This window comes from Haliotis asinina, chromosome 14 (genome assembly GCF_037392515.1).
Source record: "Haliotis asinina isolate JCU_RB_2024 chromosome 14, JCU_Hal_asi_v2, whole genome shotgun sequence".
In the NCBI taxonomy this organism is placed as follows: Eukaryota; Metazoa; Mollusca; class Gastropoda; order Lepetellida; family Haliotidae; genus Haliotis; species Haliotis asinina.
The window spans coordinates 27,352,879-27,371,682 of record NC_090293.1 but is presented as its reverse complement, the minus strand read 5'-3'; the positions used below and the strand labels follow the sequence as shown (position 1 = coordinate 27,371,682).

The following is an 18,804-nucleotide window of genomic DNA, read 5'->3' as shown; positions in this document are numbered from 1 at the left end:
CGAATGGTTGGATATTTAGATTACACAGATAAAGTTTTACTCCTTAAAGATGCCACAGGCTCATGATGTATTTCACGTTACTGAAATACGAACGGTTTAGTGAGACCGCAGTTTGCTCAAGGCAATGTATCTATTTCCTATTATGATTTGTGTTTTTTGCAGGCAAACTGGAAAATTATCTCTTACCTTTTCGATAAAATCGACGGAACAATGAAAGCAAGTCCAAAACAGTCTAATTAATAATATCGGTCAAGTCCAGAAGTCCATGACTAATATGACTAATCCTCAACCTCTCTCTCTCTCTCTCTACCTCTCTCTCTCTCTCTCTACCTCTCTCTCTCTCTACCTCTCTCTCTCTCTCTACCTCTCTCTCTCTACCTCTCTCTCTCTCTACCTCTCTCTCTCTCTCTGTATACACAAGCAGATAGATAGATTGGTGTGTGTGTGTGCGTGTGTATATACGTATACACACACACACACACATACATATACATATACATACAATCTATCTATCTATCTGCGCGCGCGCGCGTGCGCGTGTGTGTGTGGTTATTTTTGAGGATAATATTTTCAACTTGTGATATCACTCAGATCCAATACATATATTTAATCGGTTTACACAACTGATGAACGTTGAACGGCAGCCGTCTAGTTGCAATATTCGCACCTTCTAAGACGATGAAGATTTACTAAAGTTATCGTGAACACGTTTATTAAGTGACAGTTAATTCCTCAAATTTCACATCTGTGAGAATACAAAGTGTCATATTATCAAGTAAATGAAGCTAACTATCAATAAGAATGTTAACATTGACAGCTATTTATTGCGTCTCAGTTGGCTTTTATAAGTCACAAGAATGCTAAAATACTGGCGATGCAACTTTACATTTTAACTCATTTACGCACTATATGAAATATACATGCGATGTCAGGATCGCATATACCTTTTCAGAACGCCCACCTAATGTTTGTTGTTATGCATCACGATGTGCACTATGAACAGTGAACGTTCAAATATTAATTCAATGAAACAATTTCTAAGCTTTCGCCATTCAAAACAAACTTTCATGTTTGTTTTAGTTTACCAGCTTTTCTAAAACAGTTACTTTACTTTATTTCCATTTATGTATTACAATATTTAACCAATTTGTCCACCCTTATAAAGTTGTTATATATCATAATAGACATTTGTATAGCTCTCATATCCAGTTCGCCAGTTCAACTGCTCAAGGGCGTTTTGTTTTCCCTCCGATCACTGGATATCTATCACAACGGCACATCGTATTTTCAGTCTGAACTCCCTGGGATCATACAAATCTTGCAGCCTACTAGGCGCACCAACGCATTTGTGGGTTCTTTTAAGTGCACAGGGTTGTGCACTGCACACTGGGGGTCGTAACAACACCGAAAGAGTATGCACACAAAGCTGACTCCCAGTTTTTTTTCCACCAGGTCACATATGGGTTCGATCCTGGCACCTCCAGGCAGGGATTACTAGCCTGGCGCCTTAGCTCGCCCACCGCGCCCCGAGAACTGGAGAGTCAAAGACAGGTCTTCTGCAAACAACAGATCTTTAAAGGTTCTATGCATATAAAAAACTGTAACACTTGATGTTGGCAAAATATCAGACTATCAATAGGCACTCCCTTGACGTACCCCAAATGAACAATAACAATTAGTGTCTATCCACACTTCATTGAAACAGAACCTAACATTTTCATCGTAATGCATATTTAACATTTAAGGTATTCGATTTGACATGTCGTATACAAAACGATATCCCTGTCAACTGAATCGAAAGCTGACTTTAAATCAATGTAAATAATAAAGAACCGCCGTCTGTGTGTTGATATGTAAATAATAATCACGCACCCCTTCCCTTAATGAAATAGAACGCTGAAATAGTAAGATGTGACCTCAAATGCAAGAACAGGCTCACAGGTAACGGGCGAGTATGGACACACTCTCAGGTATGATTCAATAAGGTATTCCTGTAATAATATTATACATTTAGCATAATTCAAATCGTTTCATAAAATAGCTGGCAAAAGAAACAGAAATACACGATACTCTATCTTACCTTTGTGTAAATCACAATGTATATACCTTTATTTCAATCTTCAATGACACTTTAACAAGTCCATGTCACCCTCCCCACACCCCACACCCCACCCCCACCCCCCGCTGCCAGGGTAACCACCAAACTCACATACGAGAAGCTGTGTCGCTGACAATCGCATGACGTCATAACATGACGCATGCAGTTCCGAAGATCGAAAACCGCTCGATTAGCTGTTTTGAGTTCATTATGTAGAATTTTATTTCACAGACTTCAACTGCTTTATTTCAGCTATTTTATACACTGAATCGTTTGCACGCTCAACTTAAACATAATTAACTATTTTTATAGCAGTTCTAAGCTTGTCAGAATTAGTGGTGTTCCGATTAACTGACACAATCGAAGATTCGTCGCAGTCACTAGACAACCAAGCAATCGATCACGTTTTCTCTAATCGAACACAAACGATTTTATAACTACTGGTTTAATGTTTGAAACACCTGACAATGGAACATATTTAGGAAGTTGTAAGGGACTGAAAACTCGTTTAATTCTTAGAAAACTCACTTCAGTAACTGAATAGTCATCACTGAATATTTCTTGAAGACTCCAGGTTTACGTACATGATAGATTATTATTATTATTATTATTGTTAATCGTCAATTTAAAGTAGCACAATGCCCAATGTTATACATATCTGCAATAACAAACTGAACTGGAAAATCCGGAAAATGACGCTAACCAATTTCTTTCGAAGATCTTTCGTTGGTAATGAAACAATCATCAGTTGTGAGACTTCGACCAATTCCCAAAACTAATTAGATTATATTTCACTGATTAAAACAATCCAGTCGAGAGGCAGACGCCATTTTGTTTATATGTCAAATAGTCGGTAGTGATTTTCAAAACAAAATAAAATGATAGTTTGTGTACACTTAACATGGCGGTAAGCTAAACACATAGTATGCTTCACTCTCGGGAAATACGGTCTGATGTACACCTCTTTATAGCAGTGTCACCCCTCGTCAGTCAGACCGTGTTACCTACATTCAACATATAATATACACAGATAACTGTCAGGTTTGTACAATACTAGTATATACACATTGTCTGACCTTTTCTTCCTGTAGCTACGCAGGTATTGAGGCGAGCTAAGTGTTAATGGCAGAGTTCATTTTTTCTCGATTACCAACCAAACAAGTTCCAGAGGCCATGTAAAGCAAAACTGGTCAGTCTTCTTCGATGGATCTCTACAAATCAGTGATGAACACCAGGTGTTCGTCAAAAGGGTAAGCTTGTCCGTAAGGTATTGGCTCGATGAGGCGAGAGAAAACCAAATGAGATTCGGGGGAAGGAGTGAGTTTAGTGTAGTTTTACGCCGCTTTTATCAATAGTCCAGCGATAAAACGGCAGAAATGAGCTTCACACAAAGTACCCACTTTGGGGAATCGAACCCAGGCCTTCGTCGGGACTAGCGAACGCTTAACCACTACACTACCCCATCGTCCCTTGGAGGGAGGAGGAAGCATCTGTCACAGTTAAGCAGATTCCAGACACCTTCCCTGTCTGAGCTAGTATTTGATAAACAATGCCGTTATTTTTCTGCAGTGTGGTGTTTTATATCCGTGTATCAATAAAGCTTCTGTAGCTACACATAGATTTTAACAGTGATCGACGCTCACTGATCGCAGCAAAGGGAAGAGAGAATAGGTCAGCATATCCTCGGAAAATACGCATTCGTTTTAGTACGACCTGGTGAGATGGTAGAGGGGGCGATTATGGTCGTGCCATCACTAGTAGTATTCGCTGTGGTTGTGTTAGCAATAGCAATAACAGTATCCGTTGTGACAGCAGTAGTAGCAGCAATAGTAGTAATAGTAATAGTACTAGATTGTATTAAGGGCGAAAGGACTACTTCTCCTACAATAGCCCCGCAACAACACGCTCTCCGACACAAACCCCCTGACAAAAGCTTCGCAACACAGCCACCTCTACGACAGTAGCCGCCCAACACAACCATCTGTTGGACGATAGCCTCCCAACACAAGTACCTCTCCGTTAATAGCCATGCCACAACCACCTGTTCGACAATAGCCTCTCAAAACAAGCACCTCACCGACAATAGCGACCCAACACAAGCGCCTCTCTGACAATAGACTCCCAAAACATCAACCACTCTGACAATAGCCGCCTAACACAACCACCTCCCGACAATAGCCGCCCGCACAACCATTTCTCAGACAATAGCCGCCCGCACAACCATTTCTCAGACAATAGCCGCCCAACATAATCACCTCTCCGACAATAGCCTCCAAACACATCATCACACCGACAATAGCCTTCCAACACAGTCACCTCTCCGACAATAGCCTCCAAACACATCATCACACCGACAATAGCCTTCCAACACAGTCACCTCTCCGACGATAATTCCGCGACAGAACCACCTCTACGCGACTCCTACATTTAGAGACCGGGACTGTCAATGAGTATCTATAAATACATACAACAAAACATACAGGATATGCCGACAAATGAAGGAAAACAGCATGAGATGGTGAAACAGATTTCCATCCCCGCATCTCACAGTTGCATCATTATGTTCTTTCCGCAAACAGGCGAAAGGAGTGGCAGGTATCGCCAATAACAAACAGGAAGACATTATCAAGCGAAACTCGTTTCTTATATCATTCAAGATTTTGACATTCTCGCTTTTCTATATTGATAAGACATCTGGGATATATTAGTCATGACGCTGGTGAATATGAGGTGTAGATTACATTTAAAGTAATTTGCTAAACTAGGACTATTAAAATCGCAACAGTATCTTGCACTATTAAATATTGTGCTCAAGGCGATGTATTGAGTGTTCAAACCTAATGAGGTCTTCATATTACATTAAACCGATTGGCTTTGTTGTGAAGTGTAGGATATTGGATAAAATGTTTCTGTATGTTGTGGGTTGAAGGTAGGCAATGTATAAAACAACTGTCTTAAGTCTTTCTGGATCTTAACTACTTCTTTGTGTTGCTAAAGCGAAAGCAAATTACAGTAACCGGTATGATATTCAGTATGCAGTCTGCACACTTTGATTCATTGTGAAGAAAAGGTAAATTCAGGAAATTTCTAGTTACTTACAAATGGGTTGTGTGTCGGCTGAGATTTGGTGGCACAGCAGTCAGGTTCTGGCCGATGCACACCACCATGAGGTTCGACTCTGGGTTCGACTCCGTGCAAACACATTTCTTTGGACATGGAACGGTCGAGTTGACCACTGTGGGTGGCATCTGACCTTTGCACCCCCATGGAATGGAAGGAGGATGGTAAAGTATCCATAGCAACAACAGACGAAGAGTTTTCCACACCAGGCACATGGTGATCAGAATATCGCTGGGGAAGGAACGAGTAACACTTCTGGAGTAACCGAGTTAGGGGTGTTATCACGAGAAAGGAGACCGGATGTCGTCTGCTTGTACAGAGTCGTCTGCTTGAGGGGTGTGGGAAGTGGCCTGCGTCTATCAATCCTAGGGAACGCACAAGAAGACATCTCGTTCCCGGCCAGGTATGGGTCAATACATTGTGATTGAAGTAGCCGGAGACGGCTTCGCAGGTTCCTTTATCTACCACCAGGGGGCGGGACTAAGATAACCTGTGAATGAGAAGATGATATTATTCAAGAGGTTACTGATATTAGAGCCTGAACAGATTAAGGATGGGAAAATACACAACGCTCCATCACAATGGACGCTTCCCATCACGGATGTCGAGCTATCGCCGAGATATCAGGGACGGAATGGCTGGGTTTGCTGGGATTTGTCACTAGCCAATAGCATTACTTCTAAAACTAATCACTTAAGTGAGCTAACAAAATCTCAGAATGAACTCGGCTTCAGAATGTTAATATTTGCAGCGTATTCAACACTGGAAATATAAAATAGGTGTCTATGTCAATTTTGCGGACATTTGCTTACTGTAAACCAGCCCTGTCTTTACTACTTGACAAACACTGCGGGAGGATGTGGTTCCTAAACAGTCTTACACATGCCCGTGCTGTCACCAAGTGCAATTATAGGTTAGTATTTTGGTTTTGTGGGTGAAAACAGTCGGTTGTGACGTGAAGATTTATAAGGATGATATTTAGCGAGTTAGAAGAACATAGTTACAAAGTGACGGATTCACATGCATTACAAAGACATATTCATGCATATAAGAAATGTGTACAAGAAAACAAGACCTCGATAGAGCTCGCGTACACATGCTCATATCTCGAATGCGTATAAGCAATACCCCTTTAGATCTCTAGCACACGTTCTCAGAACGCGTTCACGTAGAGGTGAACAATAAATCCTCAAATCTCACACATAGTCATTTAAAATGGGATAAATACTACGTCCGATGTTAACGGTCTTGCTCATCATGGTGACATTTCTTAGACATTCAGTCGAAATAACTGGCTTTTATTATATCACCAAGAGCGTGGATATATTAATCAACCGACAAATATATTTTCTAATATCAGAAATAAAAGACTTTCCAATTTGTATTTTAAATGTTCGTTTTTCATAAGGTTTCCGTAGACCTTCACTGTGCAAAAAAGCCCTGTTGAAACAACGATAGAGTACTGGCAGCAGGGTTGTCAGACATTTACCGATGATTTTATAGCGTAATTATACGTACAGAAAAGATCTGTAAAATCTTTCGATTACAGGCAGTTGTTGAAATAACGGCAAATGATTGGTAATCCAGTTCACGACCCGCTTACCGTTAAAATGGCGGTGTGGACAATATACAAAATATACCAGTATATGTAAGAAACTGGCTCTTGTCATTCATGTGCTGATGATCTTGGGCTTCTTGGGTTCAAATACTAATGCGAGAAATCACCAGTGATAAAAACACATACAACAAATTATATTATAAAGTCAATGTCTTTATCCTTTATTGATAAATGTCCTACACATCACACTGTCTCATTAGTGTATGGTTATAATTATTCTTCATCTTAACAAGAAACTGAACTGAAAAGCATGAAACCATTCACTTGGAATTGATTTCAGCTAATACACTGACCTGAAACACGAGTACATGCAACACCATGTCATGTATTTCACTGAAAGTACCGTGTTCTATCAAGCGTGAAATATGTTCATCAGTGATTTGAAGAGATCATCTCAAGGCTAAACGTAACCATTAACAGGCTATAATCCTGAAATATTCCATAGGTCAAATTAAAAGTTGTTTTCGAATATATGGTATAACATACTTTCAACTTCAACATATTAAAAAAAATAACTGAACCCAAACAATAATGCAGATATCACATTATGCAGATATTACATTTTGGACGCAGGTTTTATTACGATTAAGATATTCTCATCAATGCCTTTAAGATACAAGCCCAAATTTAAACTTCACCATTAACGATATATTCTCCAAGACGTCCTCCTGGAACATCCAATAATTTACATTTTTATGAAACTAATTGTTTCAACTCTCTGATCATGCCCCTAACACATTATCTGGAATGTCACATAATTTTCTAGGTGCATCTTAACTGACTCTTGTTTTATGACATAGATATTTGTGACACAACATAACATGCCTTCCGGTTTGCTTGAAATCTGTTAGCAAGCTACAAAACTAAAATAATGGGACATTCGAAATATTCAAATAACAGGAACATTGCCTTTAAAACATTAAAGGGAAAAATCAGAGGTGTAAAATCTTCAAATGACATACCCTGGTTAAGAAAATGAACTAAAACTTTGACAAGTTTCATACACAGCTGACGTTTGTGAAATGTCTCTGACGTCACACTAATAGACATATCCCTGATGAACATCACTACATATCTTTGAGATGTCCTGATATTGTGCATGAGAAAAGTTAAAGAATGAAGGATAATGATTGTACATTATTGTTAAAGTTTCCTCTGTTGTGGCATTGAAACGAATGTCTTATACTTTTAATGTCATGTCCCAAGTACATAGCTCTAGGTGGGACATAAGCACAGTTTTGTCTATAAAAGACCTCTCTCATGTATTTGTTCCTGAGTGGTCCCTGGTTACAGGCAGAAAATAAGTCCGATTTGTAAAATTCTTCCTTCATGTCATCATTGTATGTCTTTAATATATACTTCATTTACCCATTGATACACACTGACTAGACTGTGAAGATCCTGAAACCCTGGTATAAAATCTTCGATGACATACTGTGGTAACAAATATTTTCCTTGCAGTGTCATGTAAAACACTACAAGTGATCGTTGGAATTTTGATGCAGTGTCAGTACTGTGATTTTCAGTATCATGTCCAAGACTTTCACTGACAGTTTAGTTAGAAGCTTTACTATGATCATCAATGTTGCTATCATAATGTTGACGGTCTCAGATTTCATCTGATGTACTGTCCTCACTAATGTCATGTATCCCATCGAACAGGCTCATCCGTAATTCGCGCCTGCAAACTTGAATGTTTTTGTTTTCTCGACAAATGGGAAGCAAAGGAGGACACATTTACAAACTGGATATTACACTCATTACTATAACAGTCCACTTTCTCTATCTGGCGAATGTGCGACTTCAAGTGGGCTAAAAGATGTGGTTCACAATCAAGGACAGCATCACGCATAGTGATATTGCATTGGCAATGCTGAAATACTGGGATATGAATTGCTGAGGGTCTTGAATCTTGATTTTTGTGATCTCTAGGTATGTGTTATGTAAACAACATAGGTGGAATATGAACAGAAATATTGACAAGATTCTTGTGAAAAACGTAATGATCCGTGTATTTCTTCAAAGAAACTGTTGAAAAACAAAACGCTTTGCAAGGAAAATTGTGCACATCCATTTGAGAAAAATCGCTAAGAACTGACACAAATGACACTATGGCAAGGAAATGAGCGATCAAGCATAGCATTTTTATATCCCTACACATTCCATGGATTAATGTCGGTACCCGTATACGACAAGGGAAGATGAAACCGATTTGATTTTTTTTCAAAGATCTACGGACAAACGTGTATTCCAGCTATATTGACGGTGGTCTGTAAAAATCGAGTCTAGCCAAGACAATCCAATGAACAACAGCATGATCATACATCTACGCAACAGGGATATGATGACATGCGTCAACCAATTCAGCGAGCCTGGCCACCCAATCCCGTTACTCGCCTCTAAGGACAAGCATGGGTTATTGAAGACCAATTCTAACCCGGATCTTCACGGGTAGTGAGTGAGTACAAGCGAGTGAACAAGCGAGTAATCGCCAGTGTTCGGGGATATAAACAGTGTGAAACGTCAGAAATGGATGATGAATAAATTACCCAAATATTCCATTCACTATCAACTTGCACTCACTCATTGAGTCACTCACAAAGACAGGTCCTTTTTCCATTTGTTTGCTTGACAATGTTCTCAAAGGAACCTGCATATTAGAGTTTGTCCAAGATGATTTTGATTTACGAGCCCTTGCTGAAGGAGAAGGTTACATAAGGACTTTTTGACATGAAGTCATGGAAACGAATAAACCACAACATCCTGGTCATACCTGCTGTCATCAGAATGTCAGTTTTGATGAATGCGTCTAGTTCGTTCTTGTATACACACCTGACATGCGATCCTGTCTTCCGCTGGTTCGGTCTACAGCTTTGATGTATGAATCACGTCTTCAAGACTTTCTAGTGTATCACTTTTACATTAATATCGCGAAGATCACAGTTTAATCTGCCAAAGAGACAAGTTTGGCCAAACAATGCGTCTCACAATATTGTGTATCTATACGTGATATCCTCTTGTATGACGTCACTGGAGACACCTTAGCAACGGTTACAAAGCAAGATTCATAACAGCGTCGTTTACAGCGGTACATAAATACGTTCTTTATGGCAGTCCATAACAACGTCGTTTACAGCGGTACATAACAACGTTCTTTATGGCAGTCCATAACAACGTCGTTTACAGCGGTACACAACAACGTTCTTTATGTCAGTCCATAACAACGTCGTTTACAGCGGTACATAACAACGTTCTTTATGTCAGTCCATAACAACTTCGTTTACAGCGGTACATAACACTGTTCTTGATGGCAGTCCAAAACAACGTCGTTTACAGCGGTACACAACAACGTTCTTTATGGCAGTCCATAACAACGTCGTTTACAGCGGTACATAACAACGTTCTTTATGTCAGTCCATAACAACGTCGTTTACAGCGGTACATAACACTGTTCTTGATGTCAGTCCATAGCAACGTCGTTTACAGCGGTACACAACAACGTTCTTTATGTCAGTCCATAACAACTTCGTTTACAGCGGTACATAACAACGTTCTTTATGGCAGTCCATAACAACGTCGTTTACAGCGGTACATAACACTGTTCTTGATGGCAGTCCAAAACAACGTCGTTTACAGCGGTACATAACAACGTTCTTTATGGCAGTCCATAACAACGTCGTTTACAGCGGTATATAACAACGTTCTTGATGGCAGTCCAAAACAACGTCGTTTACAGCGGTACACAACAACGTTCTTTATGTCAGTCCATAACAACTTCGTTTACAGCGGTACATAACAACGTTCGTTATGGCAGTCTATATCAACTTCGTTTACAGCGGTACATAACAACGTTCCGTACAGACGTTCATAACAATGTCCCTCACATTATTGTATAACTTCGTTTTCAAAATGCACTTAACAATACCCATTTCATGTTAACGTGCTCTACAATAGTCCCTAACAATGTCCTTTGCTTAAAGCGTCGGCTCGGGTTCGATTCCCCACATGGGTACAATGTGTGAAGCCCACTTCTGGTGTCCATCACCTTGATATTGTTGGACTATTACTAAAAGTGGCGCAAAACTAAACTCACTCACTCACTATGTGGCGGTGGCCTGAAGTGAGTGAGTTTAGTTCCAGTTTTATGTCGGCGGTCTGTAAAAAATCGAGTCTGAACCAGATAGTCCAGTGATCAACAGCATAAGCATCGATCTGCGCAATTTTGAACCGATGGCATGTGGTAGTCAAGTAAGACCACCCGATCCTGTTAGTCTACTCTTAGGACAAGCATGGGCTCCTGACGGCCAATGTTCTAATCCGGATCCTCACGTTTTGTGGCCTGTAAATAATCGAGTATGGGCCAGACAATACCGTGATCAACAATATGAGCATTGTTCTGGGATACGATAACATGTGTAAAGCAAATCAGCTAGCCTGACCACCCGTTAGGCGACAGGTATGGGTAGCTGAAGATCAATTCTAAACCGGATCTACACGGGTTACTCGTCATCAACTACGCACACGTGTTGACACTATTATGCAGATACAATAGCTCCTCAACAGTGGCACTCAAGAGTTTAAGGGCAGAGTTTAACTGTTAAACCCATTTCAGCAAATATCTAGTCATATAATTCCCGGACGTCTAATAATGGAAGTAACACTACTCCCAGACGATCGCCACTTAGAAACCCACGAATAAAAGTAAGGAGAGCCTAACAAAGGACCATAATCCTGACAAATCTGAACCACAATGTCAATATATGGGTTTTTCGCAAATGGTGGTAGATTAGAAGCCATTCAGCCAATACCAGTTAAGGTTTTGTGCTCAGGGAGAATCCATCACATCGGAGCGATACCTGTGTCTGGAGCTTGATTGACGTTTATCGAAGCTTTCAATGTACCAAGCGATCGCCTTTGATCATTACACTCAGAAAGAGACACCATTCCATTTAAGGAGAGCCAAATGTTCACTGTTGGCGAAACAGTGTTGTCTACTGCTGATGTTACTCTCTATTTACACCATTATTTGAGTGATGTATGGATTGTCACATATATACTGAGGAAAACAAATAAGGGAACACCACTTCATGTCAGTGTTCATTAATTTATTCTTAGATTTCCTCTCATAACGCTAGTGACTAAAACAGCGAGAGACTTTATGTGGAAAATATACAAGGAACATTTGATTTTCCCGTATTGCTTTATTTGTCTCCCTCAGTATAATTACGAAAAACAGCCGTGATGAATTCAATTTGTTGAATCTGGATGTGCGGCTTTGTTGGCTGATCGTTAAGGAAACAAGTACTCATGTACTTTACACACTAATATATGCATGCACGTGCTATGAATAGTGATAATTGATATATCAAACGCCTGCTATCCATCGACACTGTCAATGTATCAATCAGTCTTTATTCACCCACAAAAACCACCAACAGTGGTACAAGAGTAAAACACAAAACAGTAATATTACTGTACTGATAATGATACGCATGCGTCTTAGGGAACTATTTCTATACAATGTTTGTAGCATGTTCATGAATCTAGACAGGCATTCCTTTGTGCATTTAGGCATCAATGTTTTTCAAAGGTTATATACATTTGGGTATTGATAATATAGTTTTGGAATATACAGTAATCTTGTTCGGAGAAGAGCTCCACATCTCAAGATGTAATGAAATTCGTCCCCTGTTACATGTTGGTTACACAGTTTACATGGGCGATCTTCCCTCGCAGTGGCCAGCCACCGGTCAGTTTCAGTGGGTAAGTTATGATTTGGAGTGCGGAATCTTAGAATGGAGATAAAGACAGAATTAGGTATAGTAAGTAGTGTCCACATTGTATTGACTTTTAAAAACATTTATAGAGAATGCCTTTAGGGCAATGTTTTCTCGTCAATTTTGGTAGAACTGGTCTGACAGAATTTGTAATACGCTAGAGACTAGCCAGGGAGTAGTACAAAGCTACGGATCGACAAATATTTCACTTAGTCCGATATTATTTAGAATAGTTGGGATAAACCAGGGAAAACCATTCATCACTGTTAATGTTCGGTCAAAATACAGTTATACACGATTTGAGACAGTTTTAAGTTTTCAGTACGGGGGTAGGTAAATTTATGCGAAAATGATAACATGCGCTTGAATAGCTTCATACGAAGTGGGGTTCTACCCAGTTCACCATAGATAAAAAAATGTGGGGTAGACTTACGAAGTTTAGACCCCATTTTAAGAAAATTTAAATGTAGGTTTTCCACAAGGTTCACATTTTCGTATCCCCAGATTTCTGAACCATACGTTAACATTTTTAGAATCATCGTATCAAAAGCAGGTAAGAGACAGTCAAATGGTAAGTTAATATTACGCGACCTTTTAAATAAGCTGTACATAGCCTTTGTTGCTTTACAACATTTGACTTAATACATGATGTAACCATCCTTTTATTTCGATGAAGTTTTATAAGTATATGTATCCACTATTATCAAACAATTAAAGAACGCTTTAGTTTTATTTACTGGGCCTCCACTAGATATCATCACTTTAGTCTTAGTAGTATAGTGATTTCTGTAACTTACGTGGGGTCTCGGCGAACAGAACAGTATCATCAGCGTAAACTAGTATAAGTAATTTGATACATCTTGATCATTTGTGGAATCAACACTGATATCTTTGCACCCATTTTCTAATAAATAATTTTCGAGGTCATTTAAGTAAATTGAAAAGAAAAGGAGTGATACGTTCTCTCTGTCTTACACCTGTATTGCAACAGAAGTAATAGGATATTTTGTTTAGATGTCAGATTTCAGTAATTTCATCCACAAACCAGTTCTCCAAACTGAGTCAAAAGCTTTTGTGAAATCTACAAAGGCGCAATATAATTTTCTTTTCTTAAGAGTTAAAATATTAGTCAGCATTTGAAGAACAAAAATATTATCTGAGGTTGTGAAATGCTCTCTGAAACCGGCTTGGGACTGAGTCAAGATATCATTGCTTTCAAGAAACGTTGTCTAGCATTTAGGATTGGTTTAAAACAATTACCAATATGGCTTAATATTGTTATTGGCCTCAAATTTATCGCCTGTATTCTTACAATTCATCATCATCATCATCATCATCATCATCATCATCATCATCATCATCATCAATATTGTCGTTTTGCTTATTAAAATGTTCATAAAATGTGTCGATATTTGGCACATGCTATCAATTTATAGGTTGTTATCTTTTAGAATATTCCAAAATTCCTTAGGTTTTCTTTTGATCTGATCATGGAATGTTTTGTGCAAGTTATTTTTATGTCTTTTAATATACATATTCATGCACTTTTTATACGTTTCCGATTGAGATATTAAATTCTAGTTTACATTTTCTAACAAGCCGTGTAGCCTTATTAAAGTATTTGCGTCTTACAACGTGTTGTATGAGATCTGTATGTTCGCACCCCGAATGTTACGCGTGCGACACTGACTAGCACGTGCGCGATGTCATTCGCGAGGTTGTTTACTGTTAAGTTAAGTTTCATCTTGCCCATCTGAGACTTGGTTACATTTAATTGAACTCAGTGCAAACTGGATAGGGCAATGAACGTCAGGAGGTGAGGAGTGAAAAATCCAAAACACTTAAATCAACAAGCAGTGGTAGACACATGGGGGATGCGAATACATAATCAATAACACTTTTATCCACATAGGTAGTCTTTCCTATACCTTCATTTTGTCCTAGTCATCATCAAGATTATTCCGAATTTCAGGAAACATGGCCCATTGTTCAATTGTTTTGTAAGGTACACAACCATAGTCACATGACCAAAATTGAATTAAGAAGATCTTAAGCTAAATATTTTAACGGATATATAGATGTTAGACGTAATACATTTACATCAGGTGTGTTTAATATTTGTTACAATGTTAATCTAGCTTTGCAATATTTTTTTGCTGGACAAGAGGTATTCATTATGGAGCAGAACATATCTATCACAGATAGAGAAAACGTGGTATTCGCTGTCCCACAACATTCATATCACAGTGCAAACAAATTGATTCTATGTCGGATTTATCACTGACTTTCTTTTAACGTTGTTGGTTAACCCAGATATCACAAAGAGATACACATCGATCTAACTAAGTTTCTATGTTCAAGTTGATCTATAAATGTTTCACACTGGAATAGGTTCTTAATACTAGAATAATGTGACAAAGATGAGGATGATTCAGTATTTTGCTGCCAGGACAGCATGTACACATCAATCAAACGCCCTCTAAATATGGATATAGAATAGTGGTTTCACCAACATCTTGCATAATCCATGTACAGCTAAAGCCACTTGTGAATAGTATCTCACGTACGTGAGAAACCCAGGTAATTTTACCATGTTCGTCATGTAATTTAAGCATTTCATAACAATGTAAAGGGTAACGTGAAACATTCATTCTTAATAACTTCATCCAATATCTTATAACTTTATCTTTGTTATGAATAAATAGTATCGTCCGGTTTCTCCAAGAATAGCTTTGTTGCCTGCATATTTATACACCCCTAGAACTCTTTTGAAGAAGTTTATTTGTACTTTTTCTAGAATCTCGCGGTATTTCACCCCCAGATTTCTGACCCATATGTTAGAATAGGAGATATTTGGGAATGAAATATTTTATGGGCAGTTTGAAAATCAACATGTCTATTGCTATTGAACAAAATTAACACTGGTTCTACTGCTTTATGTGCTCGCATAGCCAAAGTTTCACATGTTTTTGTCCATATCAATCTTGAGGAAAACACAATACCCAGGTACTTGTAATAAGTCAAAGTTTCAAGTCCGTTTTTTTTATGCTTGGAACGTATACCTCCATTTCTGAAGACAATTATTTTTGATTTATCTATGTTTACACTTAGTCCCCATTTCGACCAATACTCAAATAAGACATGTAATTGCCTTTGTAGACCAACAGTGGACAAAGGAAATGAAAGAACATCATCAGCAAATAATAACAACATTAAGTAGTCAATACTCTGGTTAACATATACACCATAATTGTAGGCTTTATACACTTCGTGCACAAGTTCATTGATAAATAATATACATAATACAGCGCTTAAAATACAACCTTGTTTAACTCCAGCTGATGTACCGAAAGGTCCTGCCTTATGATTGCCAACTTTAACAGTTGCATTTACGAAGGAATGCTTGTTTCTTAAGACATTATAGAGTTTACCATGGCTTCCAGTTTTCCGAAGGAGATATAACTATTTTCCTTCTGTCAACGAGATCAAAGGCCTTTTTAAAAGTACACTGTAAAATCTACCTTTGTGCCTACTGATAAATTTTGTACATGAGGCCTGTAAAGTACATATTTGAATACTCTGGACGAAACCCAGCTTGAGATTCAGCAATTGGGTTATTAATATCTAATTAGATTCTTAAACGTTCATCTATAATTGATGTAAAATCTTACCACAGCCGTTGAAGAGAGTTGTGCCTCTGTAGTTGTTTGGGTTATTTCTTGACCCAGATTTAAATAACGGGATTATCATGCCGGTGTCCTAGCTATTGGGAAATACGCAACTATTCAAGACTTTATTGTACAATAAGAGTAGAAAGGGTAGGAAAAATAAATTACTCAGCTTTAGAGATCCAGGTGGTATACCATCACCACCAAAGGCTTTACCTGGTTTTAAATCCCGAATACTGTTAAGTAACTCTTTCTATGTGATTACACCAGTCAGTATGTCATTAGAAAGGTCTGTTAGGAGATTATCACAAATTCATAAGTGTGGTTATTAACAAAACTATATACTTCATCACCGAAAGGGTGATTTGGGTTTTTGGCTTTTGGGTTTTTTATCTTTGGTTCAGTAGATCGGAAAAGTAGGAAAACCATACATCTAGTGCGATATTACTTGTTCCTTTATCTGACAGCAATCAGCGTTTCACCGTTCTCCTGAAAAGTCTATAATTACCTTGAGAGGCGGCATCTGAGATCAAATCTGCAAGTATTTTCTCGTATTTGGGCTTTCCTCAGCTTGCAGCAGCGTTTAAAGTTTTCTTTAGCTTGCAAATAATTTGTTTCGTTATTTTCGCAATGATAGTTTCTAAGTTTAGTGAGATATTTATATTTCTCTGATTTCAGAAAGCTGCACTCATTATCAAACCATGGTGGTTGGTCATTACTTTTTCCTCCAAATTCCTCCATACGTGTATATAATCTATAATATTATCAGAAACCATTGCCTGAAAGTGTTTATAGCTGGGATCATTCATTCAAAAGCGAGGGACTCGTACCATCGGTATGTCATCATGGACATTTTCACATTGCTGTGTAGGGAAAATATTAGTAAAGGTACATAGTGTGGTGATAGGTGATCTGATTCGGAAGCGTTTGTTGTTGTTTTTTGTTTGTTTGGTTTTCTTTCTTTTTTGTTTGTTTGTTTGTTTTATGTTTTTTTTGTTTTGTTTTTTGTTTCTTTTTGTTTTTTGTTGGGGTTTTTTTGGGGGGTGGGGTTAGTTTTTTTTATTTTTAATGTTTTTATGTAGTGCATAAGAGACTTGAGGTTTCGGGTCGCTTTTAGCAGTATTTCAGCAATACCACGGCGGTGGACACCAGTCACCAGTCAGTGGCTTCACATATGGTACCAATGAGGGAAATTGGATAATGATCTTCATAATGATCACCTACCCACACACTGTCTATATCTAGCAGTCGTGGTGTCAACACATTCCAGGCGTCTTGAACGATGGACAAGCACGGACAGTTTTACATTGAAGTAAACAAATGAGTATGACCTTGAGTATAACCTTGACCTTCTAGAAATTTAGACGAGTTATTTTCTATCCAGACGCGTTATCAAAAATACTCAATCCGATTGAAACGGTGCATCTCCTTTATTCACAACCACGTGACATTAGCGTTTCATCAAACAACAGTTTGTTAGCGAGGATGTGACGTTCCCCTAGTCCTCATTACCGTCAAGGCCAATTGTTTCATGGGATGTTCGCGTCTGTCATTATCTCCTGATGCAGCTAATGGCGTATAAAATACGCATGACGTTACAGGACGATTTGTTGTCACTGTCGTTGACGCCGGTAGCATTAAACACTGCTCAGAGTACTCCCAGTAGGTCGTTCCTGTAAGCGTTGAAAAATCCGTTTGGTGATTCTTCTGACGGCCTCTCAGGCCACCAGATCGATTAGTTCGGCAGTGTTTAAAGTTCGATATGTGATGAAGCTGGCCGAAGTGGTAATATTTCATCTGTTTTGTTGCCCTCAGACATTTTGTGTATCTATACACGCCTGAACACCCAAAATGGGCGAGTGCCGCACGTTGAGAGGTCATTATTTTCTGATAAGCTAACCCTTTAATAGACTAATTCACAGACAGAGAGCAGAGCTATTCGTCGATGTAAAGATCCTACAGGAATGGTTAGCAATTGCAGCATGATAAAGATTCTTTAGACACAGATAAGGAGGTCCTAATGCGCTCATGGACACTTCGAATGTTAAAATAATTATTCCACCTGTTTGACTGCCATACACAGTTGTTCACAAGAAATGTTCCACCATCGCGACATGGACGCGAGTGTGTCGCATCAAAGTCGCAAGCATGTTGACATATGTGAGCCTGGATAGTCAAAGCATTCGCTTCGCTGCCGCAACCAGGACGCAGGTTCTCAGCTAACGTTAATAACGACAATTTGCTCGTTACGCCGTGACTAGAATATTATACACATACTACCAAAACCTAAATAAATGGAACAGAAACCATTTCAACCAGTCATCGTCACCATTGTTGCCAGAGTACGTATCAGTGAAAGAGACAGTTGGGTTTTCAGGATCTTTAAATTCAAGCCCCGTTTTTCATCACGTAGAATCTTGCCCTATGTACGCGGACAGCATGGGTGAAATCATGAACACCTATGGCGCCAACAAACCGAGGACTATGATCAGCAGTAATCCGAGATTCAAACCCGCAACCATA

The 18,804-nt window shown here is 38.8% G+C and overlaps 1 protein-coding gene across 1 annotated transcript in view; it reads right to left on the bottom strand.

Moving 5' to 3' along the window:
• LOC137261133 (leucine-rich repeat-containing G-protein coupled receptor 5-like) overlaps positions 1 to 5,681 on the bottom strand; it is a 59,216-nt gene extending 53,535 nt beyond the window's left edge. The window contains exon 1 of the mRNA XM_067798827.1: positions 5,198 to 5,681. Within this exon, the coding sequence (XP_067654928.1) occupies positions 5,198 to 5,433 (236 nt within the window). The 5' untranslated portion in view covers positions 5,434 to 5,681. The remainder of the gene's footprint in view (positions 1 to 5,197) is intronic.
• Between the last annotated feature and the right edge of the window lie 13,123 nt (positions 5,682 to 18,804).